Source organism: Pseudochaenichthys georgianus, chromosome 5 (genome assembly GCF_902827115.2).
Source record: "Pseudochaenichthys georgianus chromosome 5, fPseGeo1.2, whole genome shotgun sequence".
NCBI lineage: Eukaryota > Metazoa > Chordata > Actinopteri > Perciformes > Channichthyidae > Pseudochaenichthys > Pseudochaenichthys georgianus.
The window spans coordinates 19972523-19995654 of record NC_047507.1 but is presented as its reverse complement, the minus strand read 5'-3'; the positions used below and the strand labels follow the sequence as shown (position 1 = coordinate 19995654).

The 23132-nt window shown below is 40.0% G+C and overlaps 4 protein-coding genes across 4 annotated transcripts in view; 2 read left to right on the top strand and 2 right to left on the bottom strand.

Moving 5' to 3' along the window:
* Window positions 1–561: 561 nt before the first annotated feature.
* On the top strand, window positions 562–5687 carry ssu72 (SSU72 homolog, RNA polymerase II CTD phosphatase). The gene is made up of 5 exons (XM_034083268.1): window positions 562–845; window positions 1762–1905; window positions 3809–3948; window positions 4138–4256; window positions 4750–5687. Exons 1-5 carry the CDS (start codon window positions 766–768, stop codon window positions 4849–4851), a joined length of 585 nt encoding a protein of 194 aa, XP_033939159.1. The 5' UTR covers window positions 562–765; the 3' UTR covers window positions 4852–5687.
* Window positions 5688–9445: 3758 nt separating this feature from the next.
* Window positions 9446–15671, bottom strand: atad3 (ATPase family AAA domain containing 3). The gene is made up of 16 exons (XM_034082221.2): window positions 15289–15671; window positions 14689–14765; window positions 14463–14564; window positions 14285–14344; window positions 14139–14208; window positions 13894–14059; window positions 13418–13487; window positions 12354–12509; window positions 12210–12266; window positions 12000–12125; window positions 11780–11904; window positions 11596–11647; window positions 11088–11158; window positions 10808–10975; window positions 10357–10465; window positions 9446–10227 (listed from the first exon to the last, which is right to left on the bottom strand). The coding sequence occupies exons 1-16, from the start codon at window positions 15482–15484 to the stop codon at window positions 9769–9771; spliced, it is 2064 nt and encodes a 687-aa protein (XP_033938112.1). The 5' UTR covers window positions 15485–15671; the 3' UTR covers window positions 9446–9768.
* A 915-nt stretch (window positions 15672–16586) lies between these two features.
* mrpl20 (mitochondrial ribosomal protein L20) lies at window positions 16587–19316 on the bottom strand. The gene is made up of 4 exons (XM_034082224.2): window positions 19077–19316; window positions 18687–18797; window positions 18012–18089; window positions 16587–17907 (listed from the first exon to the last, which is right to left on the bottom strand). The coding sequence occupies exons 1-4, from the start codon at window positions 19161–19163 to the stop codon at window positions 17734–17736; spliced, it is 450 nt and encodes a 149-aa protein (XP_033938115.1). The 5' UTR covers window positions 19164–19316; the 3' UTR covers window positions 16587–17733.
* Window positions 19317–19734: 418 nt separating this feature from the next.
* The window catches only part of sdhb (succinate dehydrogenase complex, subunit B, iron sulfur (Ip)), a 4005-nt gene continuing 607 nt past the window's right edge, over window positions 19735–23132 (top strand). The window contains exons 1-7 of the mRNA XM_034082222.2: window positions 19735–19843; window positions 20638–20771; window positions 21332–21417; window positions 21620–21756; window positions 22170–22286; window positions 22373–22474; window positions 22586–22708. Coding sequence (XP_033938113.1) covers window positions 19772–19843; window positions 20638–20771; window positions 21332–21417; window positions 21620–21756; window positions 22170–22286; window positions 22373–22474; window positions 22586–22708 — 771 coding nt within the window. The 5' untranslated portion in view covers window positions 19735–19771. The remainder of the gene's footprint in view (window positions 19844–20637; window positions 20772–21331; window positions 21418–21619; window positions 21757–22169; window positions 22287–22372; window positions 22475–22585; window positions 22709–23132) is intronic.

Here is a 23132-nt window from a genome sequence, read left to right as displayed (position 1 = left end):
CTGCAGCAACAAAGTAATACAGCTCCTGCTCAACCAATTATTTAGTTCTCTTGCTCACTCCTCAACATTTAATTATTCCTAAGAGAATAATCAACATTTGATAACCAGTCAAAGCAAGCTCTGTTCCTAGCAGGATACTTGGCTCCAGGGAGCTATCCACCTGATAAAATGGACTCCCGGATGTCCTTCCTGCTGTCTGACACTGTTTGTCCTCTTATAATCTGAAGAAGATATTGTTTTATGAATGTTTTTGGGCAAGTCAATCAACTATCTGGGTCATACCAAGACACAGCTGTGGAGAAAGAATGTTAAAGCTCCAAGGCTGTTTGCCTGCATGAACCAGGAGAGGGAAAGGAGAGAAAATAGCTAAAATGACTACAACTAAACGAAAGGGTTTGTTTTTATTAGTAGCTTACAATATTACATACTTGGCTTCCATCCGAATGTAATCATTGGTTTACATTTCTAATTAGTTCTACATTTTATTTTAGTGACGTCACTTGTACTTTCTGCCTGATGCGTGGCAAGCCCCGCCCCCAAATTACATCACTTCATAAAGCCGTAGTCACCAACGGAACTCCGCCATTTTAACTTCATCCATCTAAAGAAGAAGAGCCACTCGCACATTATTTTAAATCGAACCGCTACCGCATTAGCGTAACAAAGGGGGGTTTGTGCTGTTTATCGTCCTTACAGAGATCGACCTAACCGATTCTTTATAAACTCTGACAGCCTGTCTCGGTTATTTTCAACCGGAGAGTCGCAATGCCGAGCCACCCGCTGCGTGTAGCGGTTGTGTGCTCGAGCAACCAGAACCGCAGTATGGAGGCGCACAGTATCCTCAGGTAAACACGAGCAGCCAGGAGGACCAGGAAAGTGAAGTCCGTGAAGTGAACCGAATCTGTGCCGCTTTCTGAGCCCGTCATGAGTCAAACCAAGACCGTGTCGGACCGTCCGTCGGGCCTCTCGCAGTAAACAATGGACTCGCTGCTTTAGAGTTAACCCAGGGGCTATTGCCTACTCTAGACTCAGATTTAGGCGTATTTTTTTAGGTTTCGCGGTCGCCTTAAGTAAAAGTCCACACAGATTTTGATTTCAAAAAGGGAAAGGGCGTTTAAAAATTACCGGCCCGAGTTTTCTTTTCTCCCCACATGATGATTATAGCGCCCCCCTGTAGGGAATATTCCGGAAGAGAGCAACTGCAGCTTGTGGAGTTTAGAGTGGTAACCAGCTCTGATCAGCCCCCTCTTTACACGTTGTACAAAGGCTGAATTGAGATTAGTTTTTCTACTTCAGGTCTGGATGGTTCGGGACTGTTAAACAATTGTACCTGATCTCATCCTTAATGGTTGCTCTTTTCTCATTGGAAAGCTGTACAACTTGTATGTACGTCGAAAAGGATTTAAGGGCCAATATTCTCTGTTGATGACAGACTGTCACCCTCGTGGTTAGCTGAAGTAAAACAAATAACGCTTTCCCTTAAATTGTGCTTTAATTTTAAATCTCTTGTTTAGGGGATATGAGGTGTGCATTAAGCCTTAATACAGCCATTGAAATTGATAGATCCTGTTATACATAGAGTATTTATCTTTTAATACAGGAGACTAATTGAAAACCTGCCTTCATTGTGTACCTTTTTTATTATACGACATGGAAAGAGGCTGATGACTGCATTATTTACTTGTGCAATGTTTTATTTTTTCTATAGTTGTTGCCAGAAATGGTATGTAATTTACTGTTTTGTTCTTTTCATCTCTGCAGCAAACGTGGATTTGATGTGCGTTCATTTGGGACAGGGTCTCATGTGAAGCTACCCGGTCCTGCCCCGGATAAGCCAAATGTGTATGACTTCAAAACTACATATGTACAGATGTACAACGACTTGGTCCGCAAGGACAAGGAACTGTATCCCCTTCTCACTCACTTTTCCACACGCATATATTCATACTGTATACAGGAAACCAGATAAGTAGACACGGCCCATGTACATATATCGTGTTTGATATTAATCTAGGAAGGACAACATGCAGTTATGATGGCGTTCGAACGGCACAACGGATGGGACTGCACGGATGGGTAAATCACACGAAGGGAATGTTGAAAATGTGTAACAGACGTTTGCTTTGATATTAAACCTATCATATGCAGGGGTTGTGCAAACACCTTGCAATACAACAGTAAGTACTATTTGGTGAAGATCATGTATGCTCATCTTTTAAGATTTAAATTATAATTTCTCAAACTAAGTTAATGTTGTTGAGTGTCAGTACTTGCAAAAATGTTAACGTTACCACTGTTGTTCCTCACCATGCAGTTACCCTATGTTTTTATATATGCATTTCTTCCCCCCCTGTCACAATATGTTTTTGCTGCTTCAGTAACACCAGCCATTTAGACGGAAGATTTTTTTTTCAGCAGGGAACTTAACATAGACTTGTCTTTTGTAGTTGTTAATTATCTGAATTTATGTTGTGACAGAGATAAGCACAGCAAAACTGAAGGGCAAAGGTATGCCAAATTTAAACTTCATTACACGAGATAATTCTCAAAAGAAGTGTAGTTTTCCTGCTTTCTTAGACATGAATATATTAAATATTGACTTCAGTGCTCCAAAGTAATGAGGAATTACTTGTGTTGGTTCTCATTAGTCAGACTGTAAATGCACATGCTAGCGGATACTCTAAAACTAGACCGCATTACTGAAAGCCTGTCATTTGTTGAAGCTGGAGATATAATAAAATACATTAGTGAGTTATTTCCTATGTATCCTCACTGGCCCACGAAGAGAGTTTCCAAAAAGTACTGTATCTTTTGTTCATCACATCAAGTACAGACTGGAGGCGTTTTTATTTTTTTATTGATAATAGTTGAAATAACCCATGTCTCACTCTCCACTATAAGGTAGCAGTCTGCCCTGGAAATTGCCGTGTTAAAGTAAAGAGTAATCTAAATGTAGGGCTATGTCTAAACTCAGCCAAAGTTATTCTGGTTCAAAAACTAGGAGATGTGTGCTTCACCAAATGTCACTTGCTAATCTTACTGTATTGCAGGTGTATATTTTGCTAACCCATGTAGGTTGTCTGTATTGCTACATTTCGAAGGTGCCGTGTTACAAAGTGTAAACTAGCTGCTCTGTTAATCCCCTATGTATTGTTAATATATAATGTGTATACTGCTTCTTACGAAACGACTTGTATTCTTGCACATTTGCATGGATTTCTTTTTTTTTTTTAAATATAGCCCACTATTATAGACAATTTGCTATGGTGGTTGGTCTTTTTTTATTTATATATTTGGCAATGTATTGAAGGATGATCCTGTGTAGAGAAAGTCTTACATAGACTTATGTTTGACTGCTGTTTACATTGAGTATTGGATAAACAAAATATTTTGTATAATTTATTCTTTTTTTATATATATTTATTAAGCTTAAACAAGTAATCTGCCCAATGACAGATGAAGCTCTTAGCTATACGTCACTCATTTTTTTTTAATGTGGCCCTGAAATGCTACTCTTCTATCGGCCCTTTTTAAAAATAGCTGTTTAGTGGTAGTTTGTTCAGCCACCAGCAGAGGATGCTGCAGTTTCACACAAACACTGATGTAATCAGATGTGAACCCCAGCATGCAAACAGAATCTGCATTCTTTTTCAAACAAGTTAATATCTTTCTGTTTTTCCCACTGGCTGTTTTCTGGCCATTTTGTAATGTTCTATGGCCCTGTCTCTTATAGTGTGATGAGTGTGTTGTATTACCTTGAAGTGTTTCTCTCGCTCCTGCTGTGTTCCTTGACCTACCAACTCCTAAGATACACACAGAATGGCATCCTGCACATGCTGGACCGCAACAAGCGCATCAAATCAAAGCCGGAGCGCTTTCAAAACTGCAAGGATAAGTTTGACCTGGTCATCACCTGTGAAGAGAGAGTCTATGACCAAGTGCTGGAGGGTGAGGCTTCTTATAAGTAATGACTAATCACTGAAAGGATGTTGTTGGTAATTCAGAGCCCCTTGCTAGAACACTGTTTTGATACAACTTTCTTAATCACATTTTTATCCCAAAATGATTTTCGAGACAGACCAAGTTTTAATTACACTTATTATTGTATTGCTTTATTTTTCTGTTCTTGTTCCCCAGATCTAAATTCAAGAGAGCAGGAGACTCTGCAGTCTGTTCACGTCATCAATGTAGACATTCAGGATAACCACGAGGAAGCCACGCTGGGCGCCTTCCTCATCTGTGAGCTGTGTCAATGTGTGAGTGTCTCCACCTAAATGCTGTTGTACAGGACCACTGAGGCAAAGTACAACAACGCTGCGCTGTAACCCCATCTATGACATTGTGGTTTAGTAATGAATCTGTATAGCCATTTTTTTTTTAGGAAATATTTTTACTCCATTTCCAAAATAGGGGGTTCAGTGGTCACCTGATACAAATGGAGCTGCAAATGAGAAGTAAAATAATGGGCAACTATTTTGATAATTGTATTCTCAAAGTAATGTTACAAGCAACAATTGCAAAAATTATTTTTTTTGTTTCCTCTTGGACACCTTTTTTGTGTTTATCATAATAAACTGGATATCTTTTTGTTTTCCGACGAGAAATCTAAAGAACTAACCAAGGAATTAATAAACAATATTTACTAGTTTCCTATGCTATGAAAGGGGGCAATAAGATTCATAAATGGTATTTATTAGTGGTAGTTAGCATTCAGGCTGTGTTTAATGTGCTTCCTCCCCATCCCTGCAGATCCAGCACACTGACGACATGGAGGATGAAATGGATGAACTCATTCAGGAGTTTGAGGAGAAGAGCAACCGGCCTTTTCTCCACACTGTCTGTTTCTACTAATGCGCAATAGAAACTTGAAATACACACAAACCTAGATCACAAGCAATCAAACATTAGTATATGGACACACACTTCTTACTCCTCAGTCATCTACACAGTAGATAGACATACATAAACATTGTGTGCCTACACAACTACACACACATACACACGCAGCTTTGGGTCAGGACCTAACAAATGGCTGCTGTTGGACATATTGGGGATGATGGTGTTTGTCCTCTATGCAGAGGGCGAACTGGCTGCTCTCGCTCTGCCTTTATTTCTCCTGATCAAGGTCAGGCCTTGGTCAGCCCTTCATCCCAGTCCAGTGAAATAACTCAACCATGTCTCCTCAGGGAGAGCCATAGCACCCCACCCTGACTCAACCACTCCCTCTCCAGTCCCTCTGGTTTAGGCCACATTCAGAACAGCATATGAATGCTGATTTTTGTTTCCCCAACATAATATACCGTATAATTTTTATTCATTTAAGCCCATGTCAGACTTTTTATTCCTGATCTTGGGAAGTGTAAATGTTTAGTTTTTTGGGGGGGGTCAGACAGGGATACGAGTTAATTGAACTGAATGCTTGTTTTTGTGCGACAATGTGTTGTGGATTAGTTTGGATAAGTGGGTGGGCTAATAATGATAACCAAACCTAGACCTCTGAGGCTCTCCTCCAGTGTGTTTCCTATATAATGTGTTGATTCTATTTCAACTTGGATATGCTATTTTTCTTTTGTAAATGTTAAAGAATTGAAACATTGTAATTATTTGCAAACTGCGAGCTCGGCTCAGAGTGCCTGATTTTTCTGTATGTACATATGAATCCTCTAAAGAAACATCTCTAAGAAACATGTCATGGCTCTTTATTTGGTTTGTGTTATAGTTCATGAGGGTTTCATGTAAAATGGGTATTGTTACACAAAACCTTCTAGCATTGAATTACCCACTATTATGCTTATGGTCCTGGTTAATTTGTTGTCTGATTTACATTTTAGAGAAATATTTCAATTGGTAAATATTAGCGTAAAGCAAAACAGTTTAAATCAAATCCTCGGTCTGGCTTTGGATGTAGCTACCTTTGACCAACATTAATCTAGATCAGTTTATTTAGGTCATTTTCACCTTCTAACCAGTAAATCAAATACACGAATCTAAAATAAAAACAATACGTCTTTACTTGTATATTAACCAAGGCAAAGGTTATTCTGACCAAACATATGTAGGCTGAAGACTTAAGAAATAAAGTTTACCTCACCTTGACAAACTATAATAAACACCCTCAAGTTGGCCTCAACGACTGCATTTGTGAAAACGAAAAAAATTGGCAGTTGAATAGTTTAGACGTTTTTACGATTGCTGGTAAAGTTCTCATGACAACCTAGTTCCACTTTAAACAAAAACTATTATTTGTAAATCTACCTGTGACTTGGAAAATCCATCACCGACTCTCCCCTGCTGTGGTTCAAGATAACTGAGCTCCGACCAGCTGTTGTTGGGTGCAGAGCACACATGCGGTAAAATAAACCCCCATAATGTTCCTAACTTTACCGGACATTATGCGTTTCCACCTTCACCTGACATATTATCTCAGCTTACTGTTATTGTATTCTTCCAGACTTACGGTCATGAACGCGCTTTCTGACCGCGTTCACAACCTCTTCTTACCGTGAATGAGAGGAGAGCACAGTGTCAGATACAACCAGCTGATCTAATAAAACTTTATTGTAAAGAGTGAGACAAACTCGATGTTTATACTCCTGAACCTGTTTGAATGGTTTCTGTGAGTTGATGTTAAGATATGTGGGAAGTGTTTACTTAAGTAAAAGTAATAATACCTCAGTGTAGAAATACTCGGTTACAAATAGAGGTCAAGTATTCAAAATGTCACGTGTCAGTGTGCAAAAAGGATTACCATCAAAATGTAGGCTACTTAAAGTAAAACATTTATAAAATATGTGTATTTATTAATATATAAATAATATATAAGAGTTATTGTATATCGATAGATTTAGTGATTTTGCAGCTGGTAAAGATGAAATGCACTGCTTTACATACAGCTTTGCAGCTGAATATAAAAAAATACATTTGATGTTTTTTGATTTTATTTTGTATGAATAATCTGAATATGTGAGGTAAATAGCTATAGGTTTGCTCGTTTATTAATAATAATGGAGTAAAAAGTACAATATACACTGAACAAAAATATAAACGCAACACTTTTGTTTTTGCTCCCATTTTTCATGAGATGAACTCAAAGATCTAAAACATTTTCTACATACACAAAATAACCATTTCTCTCAAATATTGTTCACAAATCTGAAAAAATCTGTGATAGTGAGCACTTCTCCTTTGCCGAGATAATTCATCCCACCTCACAGGTGTGGCATATCAAGATGCTGATTAGACAGCATGATTATTGCACAGGTGTACCTTAGGCTGGCCACAATAAAAGGCCACTCTGAAACGTGCATTTTTGCTTTATTGGGGGGGTCCGAAAACCAGTCAGTATCTGGTGTGAGGGGTAGGGTTAGGGTTAGGTTAATGTTGTGAATCGAGTGGCCCATGGTGGTGGTGGGGTTATGGTATGGGCAGGCGTATGTTATGGACAACGAACACAGGCCACTCGATTCACAACATTACCCTAACCCTAACCCTACTCCTCACACCAGATACTGACTGTTTTTCGGACCCCACCAGACCCCCCCAATAAAGCAAAAATGCACGTTTCAGAGTGGCCTTTTATTGTGGCCAGCCTAAGGCGCACACCTGTGCAATAATCATGCTGTCTAATCAGCATCTTGATATGCCACACCTGTGAGGTGGGATGGATTATCTTGGCAAAGGAGAAGTTTTACAGTACAGGCCTAAGTAAAAGTTTTAAATAACTGACTATGTGGAATAAAGAGATGTTCAGACCAGTCTGTGATTCAGACATATCTGCTCAGAGGCAGAGAAATTGAGCTCTATAGTTCCTGTGAATCAACTGTGACCTGTTGGTATTTATCAAAATCATTCTCTTACCTCCAGGGACATAAAACCCAGATTAAAAGTCTTTCACCATCGTGAGTTAATTTTTTATCTTTTCTTTTCTGTGTTCAAATCTCCCACCACTGGCTGCTGCTCTCTCTACTGCAGACATCAAGTCTATGATGTGGTTCCATATAACGGGTCCCAGTCCATGTTGGATTCAAACTTTGTTGTAAGAGACATCAGGTCCCAGCAGAATATGGACGTGGTAGTTGGACTTCTGCTGATCCTCAGCATCAGGTTGTTCTTGCAGTCACTGGACAGGGTTTGGCACTCACAGCACTGGAGGACGTACCAAATGACTGGTAGGTAAGAAGGGGACTCAAACTGCAGGTGGGAAAAGCCTTTAGTTCCTGAAGGAAGGCCCTCTGCATTGACCATACATGTATACACTATATTCCAAATCATTTGGCATTAATATGAAGCTGGTCCCCCCTTTGCAGTCATAATAGCTTCCACTCTTTTGTGAAGACTTTCTACAATATTTTGGAGTCACCTACACATTACAAACACCTGAATTCAATGATTAAGAGGAGTGTCCCAATACTTGTATACACTATATAGACACAAGGTATTGGGCCACCTACTGTACACATTACACCTACAGGAGCTTTTGACATGCCATTCCAAATTCTTAGGCATTGATATGAAGTTGGTCCCCCCTTTACAGCTATAACACCAACACAAATGTAGGAGCCTTCACCATCGCAGTTTCCGTCTTTCTCTCCAGATGCAGGTTTCTGGTCATGGAGGCCTACATTCAGTAACACAATGGAGTTATTCAGGACTCCAGTGGGAACATGCTGCAGAGCAATCCAAATGTGTTGATTATGTCTTAATGTTAATGAAACATTAAGATAAAAATGTTGATTAGATTAAGTTGTTAACTTGTTTGTGTTTTTTATTTTCAATAACGTAATAGCCCTTTTCGGTGAGTCAAAATATAACTTTATATTTTCTGGCAACTTAGTGCCTTGATTGGATAGCTTGCATAAGGTAGCCTTGCTTTAATGTTGTCAGACTCACAATGAAGGTGTTGAGGGGACCTTGTTGCAGTGTTGTGAGCACACAGGAAAAACTATTTTTAAAATCAAGTTCACCATCATAAAAATATTACTTTCATAATAGGAATGACCAGATTGTTTGGATATTTAAGTGAACCTGTACTTTATATAACAAGTCATCCTATAATGTCTGACAGGAAGTTGTATCATGGGGCCTTTTCAAACCAAGGACAGCTTCACACCCTTGACTCTGCTCGGTAGAAAAAGCTTCCTGAAGCCTCCATTAGTTTGTATGAGTTATGAAATCCCTTTTGGGTTCCTATAGGACGGGATCACGGCCTCATCCAATCTCACCCCTTCTTCTCTGACGTGATTCATTGTGTTGCTATACAGTCTTTGAAAACCCTTAATAATGCTTGATAATTTAATTGCAAGGTATGATGTTTCTAAATTGTACATAAGCATTTTATAAGGGTTATGTACAACTAAATCCAAAGATGTCATGCCCCTTACTGAAAGACTCTCTTGACCTCTGCTATACAGGTTGTGTAACATCACCAGCAACTGCACCCCGAAAACATGAGATCATTTGTTTATAAAAAAACAGATGCATTTAATAATTTCAACAGACTCTCCACAGTGCATACCACTTATATACTGTTATTGCAGACACACAGTCTGGTTTCCATGTAAAGTACACTTTTACAATGTATATCATATATATTAGGTCTCAGGCATCATTTGTTTTTTTTGTCAAGTTAGTTAATTATTTGCTCCTACCTGCTGAACTCATCTTCTGTCACAGACAGTCCAACATACTTTAAGACAAACTGACACACTAGTTTAAGAGGCCGGACACTAATCTTTCTAATCCAGGCCGCCCATTGAACAAATCTAAGACTTAAACTGGAGTTCCATCCTTTGGAGGAGGAGATGCAGCTTTGTCTTGCTTTTCTGTCACTTTGCCTTCACTGTCAGTGGGGGCTAAACTCTCTGCTTCCGTCGCAGCTTTGACAGCATCGTCACAGTCCTGTCCAGCTGGGGGGGCACTTTTGCCTTCTGCTGGTTGGTCGATGTCTGAAAAAGGTGCTAAACTTTCACCTTCTAGTTTTGTACTTGACTCAAGAACTGGAGCGATCACCTCCTGAGCCTCTGGGGCCTCGCTGAGGGGCAAAGTGAAGCCTATTTGGCCTACGGCGGCCGTCGCTCCAGCTAGGGGACGGATAAGGGTCCTGGTCTGAGCCTCTTCGTCTCCATGAAGCCAGTCCATCTTCTGAAGGTGCTGCTTGAAAGCTTCGTCGACTCGAGCGTCAATCATAGCCTCTGTCAGGACGCCATCTTGAGAGGAATATGCTGCCGCCTAAAAGAGAACATGAGTTAACACAAATGTATTTTCTTCCAGATAAATGATTTTTGAAGTAAGATTTGACATGGCTGTTTATGAAAAACAATGGAACTATGGATTTCAATTTTAAAAAAGGGGACGTACCTGCCAGGCCACACCCAGCTTAGAGATCTCTCTTCCTGACATGCCCTCTATACGCTTCGCTATGTCGGAGCACTTTTGACCATAATCAAACTGTGCCAGCTTCATCCTCCTGCAAAAAAACAACACCACAAACACAAGGACAGATTAATGAGAGTTCAGTTCATTGCCTCCTGTCCTGTTTGCGGATCATGCTTCAGCCTCCATCGCTCCCCTCTGTAATGATTGCATCCAGATGATGAGCAGGCTATTTCACTACCTGCATCTAGGGCCTAAAACTAATCCTCATCCTGGCAACGACGTTCAGCCAAAGCATCACTCTATCAAGTATAATACGACTCGTGAAAATGACTCAGGATAAATATATCTATATGTGAATGATTAACATGGTGGACTGAACCTTATTATAGCGACTTGACCTATTTAACGGCTGTGTTTCTGGGATAGTACTCACTGCCTCCCTCCAGTGGCGGGCTCCAGCACATATTTGTCAAAGTACAGCCGGACCAGCCTCTCCCTCTCATCAGGACCCGGAAGAGCAAAGTTCACCATTTCATCGATGCGGTCGTTTATGGCCCAGTCAAACTGCTCTGGTTGGTTACTTGCCAACACCAGCATGAACCTGACATAAAAACAAAGAAATTAAAAAGATTAGTAGGAAGTTGAAGGAGAATGATGTGAAAATGACCACTGTTTAAGGGTTTAATTTGTACAGAATGTAAATCAATTCTTACTTGTTGCTCTGCTCTCCAGTGCGATACAAGAATGCATTCAAAGTGGCTCTGAGGTCTTCACTGATCTTTTCCTACATAAGTAAATATTGCACAATATGGAGTTAGAATAAATCAGGGATAATTTAAAGAATAGGAACATTTATTTTGAAACAAGGAACATTTAGATGTGCAGCTCCACTAACATGGAACAGTCTGCAAAAAGAATGGAAAATTACCAAGCTAGTACCACTACATGTTTTTAAAGCTCGGTTGGATGCTACAAAATCAGATGCTGTTGGTACCTGTACATGTGGTTAAATATGTAAATTGTAATCCCTGTACATTTTGCTGTCCTTTTGTTGTTCTGTTGTTTATGTTTTTATGTCTTCTTGTGGAACCTACTGCTGCAGGTCTCCCTTGAAAAAGAGATCATTGATCTCAATGGGATTTTACATGGATAAATAAAGGTTTTGAATTGAATTGAACTGAATTTATGGAGCTAGGTTTCTGAAAAATGTAATAAACTTACAGTGGATCTCTTACGAAGGAATGCATCAGCTTCATCAACAAAAAGCAGAAGTCTGTAACAGGATAAAAAACACAAGATGAGATAAACTGTTGATTTTGTATCTGGAGTGGACACTGGACAGTATTGCTGTCTGTATAGTCTTCTAAAAAAAGTGCGTAATGTAGTATACTATTAAGCAGCTTACCCGCGTCGACTTGTGCCAGCCCAGTCAAACACTTTGTGGATGGCTGTCACACCGTCACGTCCCATGGGTGCCACATCACCACCAGTCATGATTGCGTAGTCCATCCCAGAATGCATTGCCAGCTTCTACTCAATAGGGGAAAAAAGGCCTTACAGTTAGAAAAGCTTTTTTTCCATATATGTAGGAGTTTATTAAGTTGTCGTTCAGCCCTCAGGTTTACCTTAGCAAAGAGAGTTTTGCCCGTGCCTGGCGGGCCGTACATCAGGATGTTCCTGTACAGGCCGTGGTTCTGCCTTGTATTTCTTGTTGCTATGGCAATATCACGTACACGCTCCTCCAGGGAAGGCTAATAGTACATAGAAAAATACATTTACATCATCACTTCAGAAATACACGTTGGCTACATCCTCGGTTTGTGATGTCCACTTACACTGAGCACAACTCCCTCAAGAGCGTCCTGAGGTTTGCTCTTCAGACGCTTGGCCATCTAAAAAGTGACCAGAAAGAGTTCAATTAGTATATCATAATCTGCAACTATCAAAACAAGCAAAGGATCCATGTGTTAGTTTTCTACCTTGACGGGATGCTTGATAGCCTCTGCCACGGTGAATCGGGACGTTTCCCGCACCAGCGACGGCTTCCCGAGCCTGGCCTCGATGTAACGTCCTGCCACCCCGGTTGCGCTTCGGGCTGAATAAACTCCCACTGCTAAAAGGGTCAGCCCTGCCACCTGGTGGTGAGAAGGAACAGTTAGACAACATTCATAATAATGCTCCCTCTGAGGATCACCGAAAACATCAAAATACAAAGCCAACTCGAGAACTTTCAAAAATAAAATGTTTTGGCCCTCTTTTGTCTAAATAGAACTAAATGACTGAGGCAATAATAGCTAAATAAATGTTTTGCGTTGTATATATGAAGAATATTAAGTTAATTTAATGATGGAAGGGTTAGGATAATATAAGTGTATACTAATTCCTACCCCTTTTTCGACATGAAATATTTATTTCAGTTTTTTTATTTTAAGAGTTTGCGATGTTTACCGTACTGTTCTTTTTGTGACATGTTACAAATAAATAAAATTCATTTTGTAATGTAATGGAAAGATTTGTTGGAACTTCTTTTTAACAACAGTATGAAAAAAACACTCTTTGCTTTAACCATTTATTTGTTGTTAATGACTGAATTTATTAGAAGCCTTTTTGATGAACATGCTTCAGTAGTAGTAGTACAGGCTGAACCGCTAGAAGCACTCATTCCTACCTATGTCGATTAAGATTCTTAACATTCACATGAAATGAAATGTAGTCAAATGTAAGAAATGTACTTTTCAAATGTTGGCCATGAGGGGTAGTGCAATAGGTCGCCATTGTCAGTATGTGCGTCTGTGTATTGTGTTTGTTCAAATGGTGTATGACTGATGATATGTGTATGTCTCTTAATGTCCACTATGTTTGTATATGTACATGTATGCGGAACTGCAGGACAGAGTCCAGAACAAATTTCCTTACGGGGACAATAAAGTATATCGTATCGTATAGTTGACAGGTCTTTCTTCAGTGGCGGATTCAGCTCTTATTATGTATTTATAGTTTAATAATTCCCCAAACTGATTCTGAATGGAAACAAAAGTCTTACCGTGGCTGTAACTTTGTCCCAGTCAGACACAAAGGCCCTGAATCCTTCTCCAAACACAGCACCTGCAGTCCTAAAACAAAGCAAATGCACGTCTTTGTCAGCGTGCCTTTTGGGCGTTCACATGATCCAACTCTAGATTAACCAGTTCACATTAAAAAAGAATCCCTTCTAAAATAACACTTATTCTATTACAGTTTTATACTGGTATTCATTTGTAATACCTTCAGTTTGAACTAGTAACACGATTAAGGACAGCAAGAACTTTCAATACACATCTTACCAGATTCAGAATCTGGTTTATTGCCAAGCAGGTTTACACATACGAGGAATTTGCTTTGGTGTAAATTGTGCAAACATAAACACAGTAAGAGGAATTGAGCAGAAGAGGCAAAAATAGTGCCATTACAAAAACTATTTTAATCCCCAAAATCATAAAAACTGCAGTGTTAAATCTTAAAGAGTTCTGTGTGTCTTACTTTATGGACTCCAGGACCGTCTGCCTGTGTTCTGCAGCCTTCAGACGGATTTGCTCTCGGATGATGTCGGCGTTCTCTCGCTCCACCTGGGCTCGTGCTTTGGTCTCGGCCTGTATACGCAGGAGCTCGTTCTTGTGCCTCAGCCCCATCTCGTGCTCTATTGTCGCTATATAAAAAAAGACACAACAAGTACATAAACCACCACTCAAAATCTTCAACAAGATCTTAAAGGTAAAGTCTCTTACATTTCCTCATGGCCTCCTGCTTCTGCACAGACTCCTCTTGTTTGCGGAGGTTCTCATCATTCAGTGTTTGCTGTAATAGAAAGATATATTAGTAATGTCACATTTTAAGACTTTTTTTTGTGTCCATATTTGGGAGATGACCTCACCTGTTGCCTTAGTTGGTCCTCATATCGCTGTCTGGCCAGCTTATCTTGAAAATGAGCTCTCTGTAACAGAACAAAACAAAACATAACCACACAACTCAAACCTCTCTAGTTCACTGCAAAGCATACTTCTAGTTGATCTTAAACTATTATATAAAAAGAGAAATCCTCTCTGTCTCACCGCTTGATGCTGCTTGGTCTCCTCATTAAGAGTTTTCCTCCTCTCCTCTGCTTGAACTCGTATTTGGTCTCCTTTGATCTGCTCAACTGCTGCTTCGTACTCCTGTTACAGGAACACACAAAAGAGTGTATTCTTTAGTGTGTGTAAATTAGCCCAATTAATATCACCTTCATTCCCTGCTGGAAATGAAAAGAAGGCAGTAGTATAGTACACGTTTCCACTGTACCTTTATTTTACTCTGATGCTCCATCTGAGTGCTCTGCTCCTGCATTCGAGACAAGTCCAGAGCTTCTTTGGCATGTCCTGGGTGGAGGAGAGAGGAGAGAGGAGAGTCAACAACACGGTAGTAAAAGATGCTGTGGCTTCGAAACATGGAAACGTCCAGTGATCAATGTAACCTGCTTGGCTGGCGCTTAATCCTCACAGATTTGTGTCTACTCTCTGTTCACCTCATATTACCTTAGCAGATAAGGACAATGCTTCAAATTATAAATGCATGTATGAGAAACAACAGATGTGTGGTGTTGCATGCCAGATGGCAAGGTGATGACCTTTGAACCCAGTCCAATAGTTTGAATGAAGGTGAGAGAACACAGCGTTGTTCTCATGATCTACCAACAGAGTCTCAAAGCTGACCTAAAATGTACATTCACAGAAGCTGGCTGTGTTAATGTGGGCCTCATTTCCAAAGCTACAGCATCACTGAAGCAACCACCACCGTGAACCGGAGAGGTTCTGGATGCTGGAGCATCACGACTCTCTGCAGTCAGGGTTTTATAATCAGGAGAAACCTCCACTGAGCTACCCGGCCCTGCACAACACTTACGGGAGTTGTCGAGGTCCTTGGCAGCCTGAGCAGCCCTCTCCAGCCCGGTGGGATCGAAGTTGCTCCATTTGTCCTTGGGTTTATCTCCGCCGCCGCCGCCGGAGCTTCCAGCCGGCGGGGCAGGCGGTGCAGGGGGAACCGGGAGACCGGGGGGCACTTCAGGCTGCCCCTTGTTCAGGCCGAACAGCCACGACATTTTGACGAGAAGGAATACAACTCAGTTTATCCGCTTGTGTATGGAGCGAGAGGCCTGTCACTGCACTCTCCACACACTCGTGTCATGCCGCAATCTTCTGCGCATGTGCAGCAGAAATGACTGGATTGAACAACTGCAGCGAGGATTGGCTGGTATCGTGTACTTCTGTTTCTCATTCGCTGGCCCAACTACCTGTCCCCAGTAGAGGTCATTCATGTAGTCCATGATGTAGTCCCACCCCAAATTATACGGTAGCCAAAGAGGGTCATAATACATGCAAATTAAAGGATATTCGTTTTCTTTTGGTTGCATCAGACTGTCTGGTTTTGTCATTTGAAGGTCATTGACATTAATTCGTGTGCTTTGTATACAAGGTGGTAGGGAGAATATTCAGATCCTTTTTCTTCCTTAAAAGTACTGACAACTACAAGCAAAGTCTGAAGTATCATCAGCAAAAGGTTTACGTTAAAAACAATGTACTAATTGTGCAGTCAAGTGTTTCCTGTAAGGGTTTTGCTATTATATATGTTTTGAATTAATATTACTGCTCTGTTAATGTGTATTGCATTTTAATGCTTTAGATGTTTAAGGTTGTGCTAATGTTATACAATGCATTACATTCTATAAAACATCACAGCCTATGTTTGTAGTGTCATATCTCTTAAAATTCAACTTTTCATCAATAGTACATTTATCTTTAGTATAGTTAACTTTAAAATTGAAATGTTCAAGTAAAGTGAAATCATCTTTAATTGGTACTCAAGTAAATTAAGTGCACTTTTAAAGTGTTTTTAGGTGTCTCACTGTTTTTCTAGCAAAGAGCAATAAAGAATACATGTTGGTACTGGAGGAATGTTACGTTTTGATACCTTCTCGATTACCCTGGGTTTATTGAATAAAGATAATTGTATCAACACGTTGTCTGCTCAAGACACAAAATTGGGCATAGTGTAAAATTACAGCTTTCACAGAAGAACACAAAGCATCCAAAATTAAAGCTAGAAATGTCTAATCTAATAGATATCTAGATATATCCGATAATCACATATTACATTACATTGCATTTATTTAACTTGTTTAAATAGAAGACAGGAAGACAACGTATATATCAAAAATGTTTAATGAATAAACATTTAGAGGACAACCTTGCCAAAACAAATGGCAAAATATATATTTACAGAGACAAAAGTCATCAACAGAAACTTGAGGCCACTCTTCTTCCAAAAACTCACAATCATCATCAAATCATAATTTAACAAAAAGCTAGCATTATGCAAAGGAAGCTTGTGGAAATTGATAATCATGATACTGGGGGTAATCAGGGTGACTGTAGGAGTATCTTGTGGCAACACTGTAGTCAGAACAGTGGCAGAAGCAGAGCGGACAGAAAGTGGACAAACAATTACTTTGCAGTTTAATCGCAGCTGCCATCTTGGACTATAACAAGATCTTTGTTATGATACGAGAATGCACAAATTCAAAAATATTCTTCAATCTACTGTAAACTCTCTTAACTTCAGATGGGTCACTTTTTAAAGAATTTAGAAAAGTATTCAGGAGTTGCCAATTGCTGGAATTATCAGAAAGGGACTTAAAAGGAAAAAGCATCTGCATTTGTCAAACCTGTTTTCATTGTAACACAAAAAAGCAGAATGGGTGAAGATGAGCATAGCAAGCAGAGGAACCTTCAAGGTCAGTCATTCGTAGAGATGCTAGAATGTCCAAGAGCAATATATTGTATCTCTTTTACTTAAGGGACATTACTCATTGCTTAACATGTCGACGTATTTACACCTGAAGCAGACAGTGACAGGTGCTCTCTGATCAGTCATTTTCACCCACGTACTGAATGATGACTTGACCCTGGTAATGAGATGTGAACATTTATGTGGGTTGTTGTACTCAGCCCTGGTAACTAGAGTTGCAAGATTTGGACCTTAATCCCAGACATCGGTCCAGAATGTTGCACTTCTGGTTTCGTTGTTTTGCAGTCAATAGTTTGTGGTCAAAGAAGAATCCCACTGCCTTGTTGTCCTGAAAACCAAGGTGATGCTAACTGGGTTATCATACAGTTACACGTCATCCAAGCAGCTCTCTCAAGTGATCAAACATACTAAGACAAAGCAACAACTTTAAAGAAAGTAAGGGATAGTGTGCCTGACTAATTGTTTAATGAACATCTTTATAGTCCACTGCCACTGTTCTTTAAACCACATAACATAAGAAATCTGTAACTGAAGCAAGTAATTTTACTGTAGCAAAACAACACGGGAGAAGACACCCACGGGCTCTTTGCCGTCACCCAACGCTGCCCGGAAGCCTTCCTGTTGTCGAGCCCGCGCCACTTTTGCAAGTGAGAGGAAGGACCGAGGTTCTGTGATGGCCAGGTCGCTGATCACATGTCGGTTTAGCTGAACACTTGACTGTATGAAGGACAAGCAAAAAATATGTCACACAGACAGAGTGAATAAACAGCCTGGAAAACAGAGATGATGGTTGCACCGCTGGGAAATTCAGCACAGCCTACCTTGGTGAGGTTGTGCATTAGGACGGGATACTTCATGCCGTGCTCACGTGATGCTGCTGCAATGCGTGAGATCCAGAGCTGAAGATATAGAGAGCACAAAAAATACAATTAATGATGTTGATGGAAATTAGTGACAACAGTCACAATGGGACCAATCAATTGGGTTCTGTTTAAAATTATGCAAATGATTTACAATTGTTTTCATTCCTGTTTGTGTTTCAATCAATTTGTTACTGCTTGAAAAAAAATAAAATAAAAAGCTTACACTTGCATTGTAAATCTCGTTAATCTTTATGATTTTCCACAGAATTTCTGGTGTACAAGTCATGATTTAATCTGCTAATATTACAAATTAGCAAATTATTGACAATATTAGCCCTTGTGCAAGTTGTATTTGTTTATATATTTAATTATTATATGTATCGTATTTACTTTTTAAAATCATTTTTGATGACAACTAAAATTGTTGCATTGTAAGTATTTTGTATTGTTTTCTAATAACCTGACATTACCCTCTGTTACATACTCTATTACATACTCATCTATCTATCCATCTATTTATTTACTATTTTATTTTCATACATTTTAAATCTCAGAGTGAAGCCTGTGTGCAGTGCCATGTGTTTGTCATCAGGTCGTTGGAGGACATTTGTATTTGAGTATTTCTTGTCTCACCGTCCTCATGTAGCGTTTCTTGAGCCTCCGACCTTTGGTGGCGTAGACGAAAGCCCTCCTGACCGCCTTCACTGCCAGCTTGTAGCAGCGGTTCTTCCTGCCTCTGAAGTGCTGGAGGAGGAAGCGACAGAAGGGATGACTTAAACCAAATAACCATAATTATGTATGCTACATTTATTGGATTAAAATGATGAGGCATATTTACAACCGACTCAAACAGCTCAACTGCACACAGCAGGACTAACATTGCAAATTACATTTACTGAAGGTCTGGTTTGAACAAGGTTTCAAATGTAACTTTCACAAAGATTACAATATTATAAAAAGCACAACATGTTCACAGAACAGCTCTCAGCCATATTCTCCTCCAGAAAATAGTCGTGGCCTTACCTTTGCATTTTTGACTATATCTTGAACTTTCCAGTATCTGTCCGGTCCACGGCTTCGGATCCAGCAAGACAGCGACAGGAACACCATCTTCAAGCGTACTACTTCACCACGGTCTTCTTGTTAACAGAATATAAACACTGAAGTGACCTTAGCACAGCTTTACTGTAAAGAGACTCACTGTTATGTGAGTCCAACACGCCGTGCGACAACTGACACAAGCGCACAGGGTTCGTTTGATTTGCAAGCCTGGTCGTCTCGAAAGGTGTCCTCTGCCGAAACTCCGCCCGTCTACTGCTGACAAGAAAACGCTAGCATCATTAATCATTACGAATGCTGACTATGATATTTCTAGATTTATTTTAAATAATATAATTGATTTATATGGGCTCAACATTTTTTGAAAATGTGTGTTTATAATCCATCAGAATATAACTTTTGCGAAATCAAAACAAAAGAGCTATTACAACTGTGAGACTGTGCTCCCATCAATTTATGTTTTAGTAATACAGTTTATGGATACTACTAGGTTATGTTGCCATGACCCCTGTCATGTTTAAGGTTACTGTACAAACACTTCTAGAGTTCTTGTGTGCCCGGTAGACGAGGGTCAGCAAAACATTCGCTCCAACAAGAGCTATGACGCAGCCGTGGTGTATGCTGGGATAGCAGGCGGTGGAGGTCAGAGAATATCCAAAATGTCGGCTGCTTGCCTCTCGTCCTTGAGCCGCTGTGGGGTTTTGTCGTTCCGCTCGCCCGCAGGACAGGTGGTAAGTGGACATTAAGCATTATAATAAATAAACAGTCTCAACTAACCGTTAATATCAGTAAGAGCTTCTGTCATCGCGTTGCTCATGGTAACGTCACATCATAGCAACAACGCTCTCCCTGTTGACAGCGGAGGGCTCCGTCTATGCTCTGAAGCTCCTGTTACGTAGTCGGCTACTAGTTAGCTAACCCTCATTGTTACCTGCCTTTAGACTGACCAACAATCCCTTATAACCTGTACATTTCTTCTTTATCGACTGGTTTTTGTTTATCTTTAAATGTAAACGAATAATGTCCACGTAAACAGGCAACGTGACAGGAAATGAGCAAAACAAACATGTAAACAATGATAAGCTAATTATAGTAACGTTAACTAAAATTACTAGCTAATACAAATACTTATTTTAAAGAGGTTTGATATGTTTTAAGTACATCATTCAGTCAAATCAAACAACGAGAAAACATTGCGTAATGTATCTTTAACCATGTCGTGCTTTATGTTTTAGGATCACGAATGATGGATATTATCAATAAATTATTTGTTTGTTTTGTAGTTATTCTGCTTTAACTTAGTGAAATACTTCACTTATGACTCAGTGCTTTAGGGTTAATGTTAAGTTGTTAATGTTTAAGTTATTTACAGAAGCAGACGCAGAAGGTCCACTGATATTGAAAAAAACTTGTGAAGTACAGTGCACTTTTATGTTCTGTTTCTTATTGTAAAGTATTTTCGCCAAAGTGTTGTGTTTTGTAGAGTGTCAAAATAATCTTGTGTTTCTCCCCTCCCTGGCCTCAGGCGGTGCGGTATGCCCAGACAGCGGCGGCTCCAGTAGCTGAGTCCAGAATAAAGAAGTTCCAGATTTACAGATGGGACCCCGACACTCCAGGGGACAAACCCCGCATGCAGACCTACGATATCGACCTCAACACGTATGTGCTACTGCTCCTCCCTCTGCCACGAGGAAGTGTGTCTACCTGTTTTTCAATCCTAAATTACTGAAATACGCAAGACAAGGTTTCCTGATATCCTCAAATAATGGCCGAAGTGTAGCTGAATATGTTATTATCTAGACTCTCAGAAAAACTGAAGAATATGACTCTTTTTAAAAGGCACCGCTATGAGCTGATCATGTTCATTTGCATTGTGGGAGGCGAATCTCTTAGTTTAGTTCAATGCAGTTCTCAATCGCGTGTAAACAGAAGGCATGTTTATTTAATTGAGAACAGCCTTCAGGTAAAATTAACCTAAGTGGATATAAGAGTCTGGCATGTTTCCCATTCTCTCCCTCATGTGTTCTCTAATCACCTGCAGAAACTCTCATCTTACCTCTGTCAACATGACACTGCAGCCAATAAAGTCCAAATCCAAAAATGCTTGAATCCATACTAATCTGCATTTCTTGTTGGACAAGTCAAGCACATCAGAGAAATGTTTCACTCATGTCTTGACATTCTGGATTTACCGCCTGGTTTTGTTCTTCTTCATGTAGATGTGGCCCGATGATTCTTGACGCCCTGATCAAGATAAAAAATGAAATGGACCCGACCCTGACCTTCCGCCGCTCCTGCAGAGAAGGTGAGTAACATGGAGGCATGGGTAAACCAATGCATTAGCCTTTTAACAGAGAGTTACAGTCTTCATAACTCCTTTTTAATGTTATTACTCTTAAATAAAAAATGCATATGCCCACTTTTGTGATACAAAACAACATTTGTCTTCACATTTTCCTGTCTCAGAAATAATATACATTTGTATTAATTATTTATTTTCAATGCAGGTATTTGTGGATCCTGTGCAATGAACATTAATGGAGGAAACACACTTGCCTGTCTCAACAAGATCGACACCAACACTAGCAAGCCCTCTAAGATTTACCCTCTGCCACACATGTATGTGGTGAAGGACCTCGTACCTGTGAGTATTTGTCCACTATCACTGAGTCTAACTGAGTCCACTGACAACAGGCCCTGTCAGTTTTTATTTCTGTGTCCAACAATGTTGCCCCAATCTGTTTTACTCAACCCTAACATTACTAAATGAACAGACTTTTCATTCTATCATTAGTTGAATTTATTCAGGATATATATGTGCATGGTTCATTTGCTGTATATATCTAGCCTAGATTGAAATAATGTTTTTGATTTAGAGACTCTAAAATGACACACTCAATACAAATACATATATTCCTGGCGCTGAGTTAACCAAGCAAACGTTTCAGAGGCGTTGTTTTCACACTTAAACATCCTCAGCTTTTCTTCAATGCTTTTGCTGAAGCCATGTTTAAATAAAGTTCCCTTCTGACGTGTATGCCAACTTTGTCGCTGCAGGACATGAGTAACTTCTACGCCCAGTACAAGTCCATCGAGCCCTACCTGAAGAAGAAGGATGAGACCAACGAAGGGAAGGAGCAGTACCTGCAGACCGTGGAGGACAGAGAGAAACTGGTACACCGCTGGGTTTGATTTTTAGTAACACATAGCAGTTTTCCAGTCCCATGAAAATAAATATCACCCCTTCGTCCCCTGCGTAGGACGGGCTGTACGAGTGTATCCTGTGCGCCTGCTGCAGCACCAGCTGCCCCAGCTACTGGTGGAACGGAGACAAATACCTCGGCCCCGCTGTGCTCATGCAGGTGTGTGTCCGAGCACACACACATTTCCCCGCCAATGACTTTTATTCTGAATTTGCTTTTAAAAAATACAACGAATGAAGAGCTCATGGGTCCCTTTGTGTTGTCTCTCAGGCGTACCGTTGGATGATCGACTCCCGAGACGAGTTCACAGAGGAACGTCTGGCCAAGCTGCAGGATCCTTTCTCCCTCTACCGCTGCCACACCATCATGAACTGCACCAAGACCTGCCCCAAGGTAACCTGCTGTGCATCTCCACAGCCACACAGCATAACACACTTGCTATTTCTCCGGCCCTTTAATCACTAGCACTGGTATTTTAGTGTTTTTGGTCACCAGATTATATTTAGCGTTGCAGTCATTCTAGTTTAGCCACGATATCAGTGGAGTCAGAAACAGAAAAGTGCTATATTGAAAGAAAATAAAAAATGTATTTAAAATGTTGTCCGCTGTTCTTTGTTTAAAATAAAGAGATTTTGTAGTTTGTTAAAGATTAACATTGTAATTTTTTTTAATACATTTTTCGTCAGCAGTATTGCATGTTATTTGAGTCCCAGTTTTTTTTTTAATTACATGTGGGCCATCCGTTCTTTGTAAAAAAAAAAAATTGTTTGTGAACATATTTTTTACTAGTTTTGTTAAACAAAACCTCAATACATAT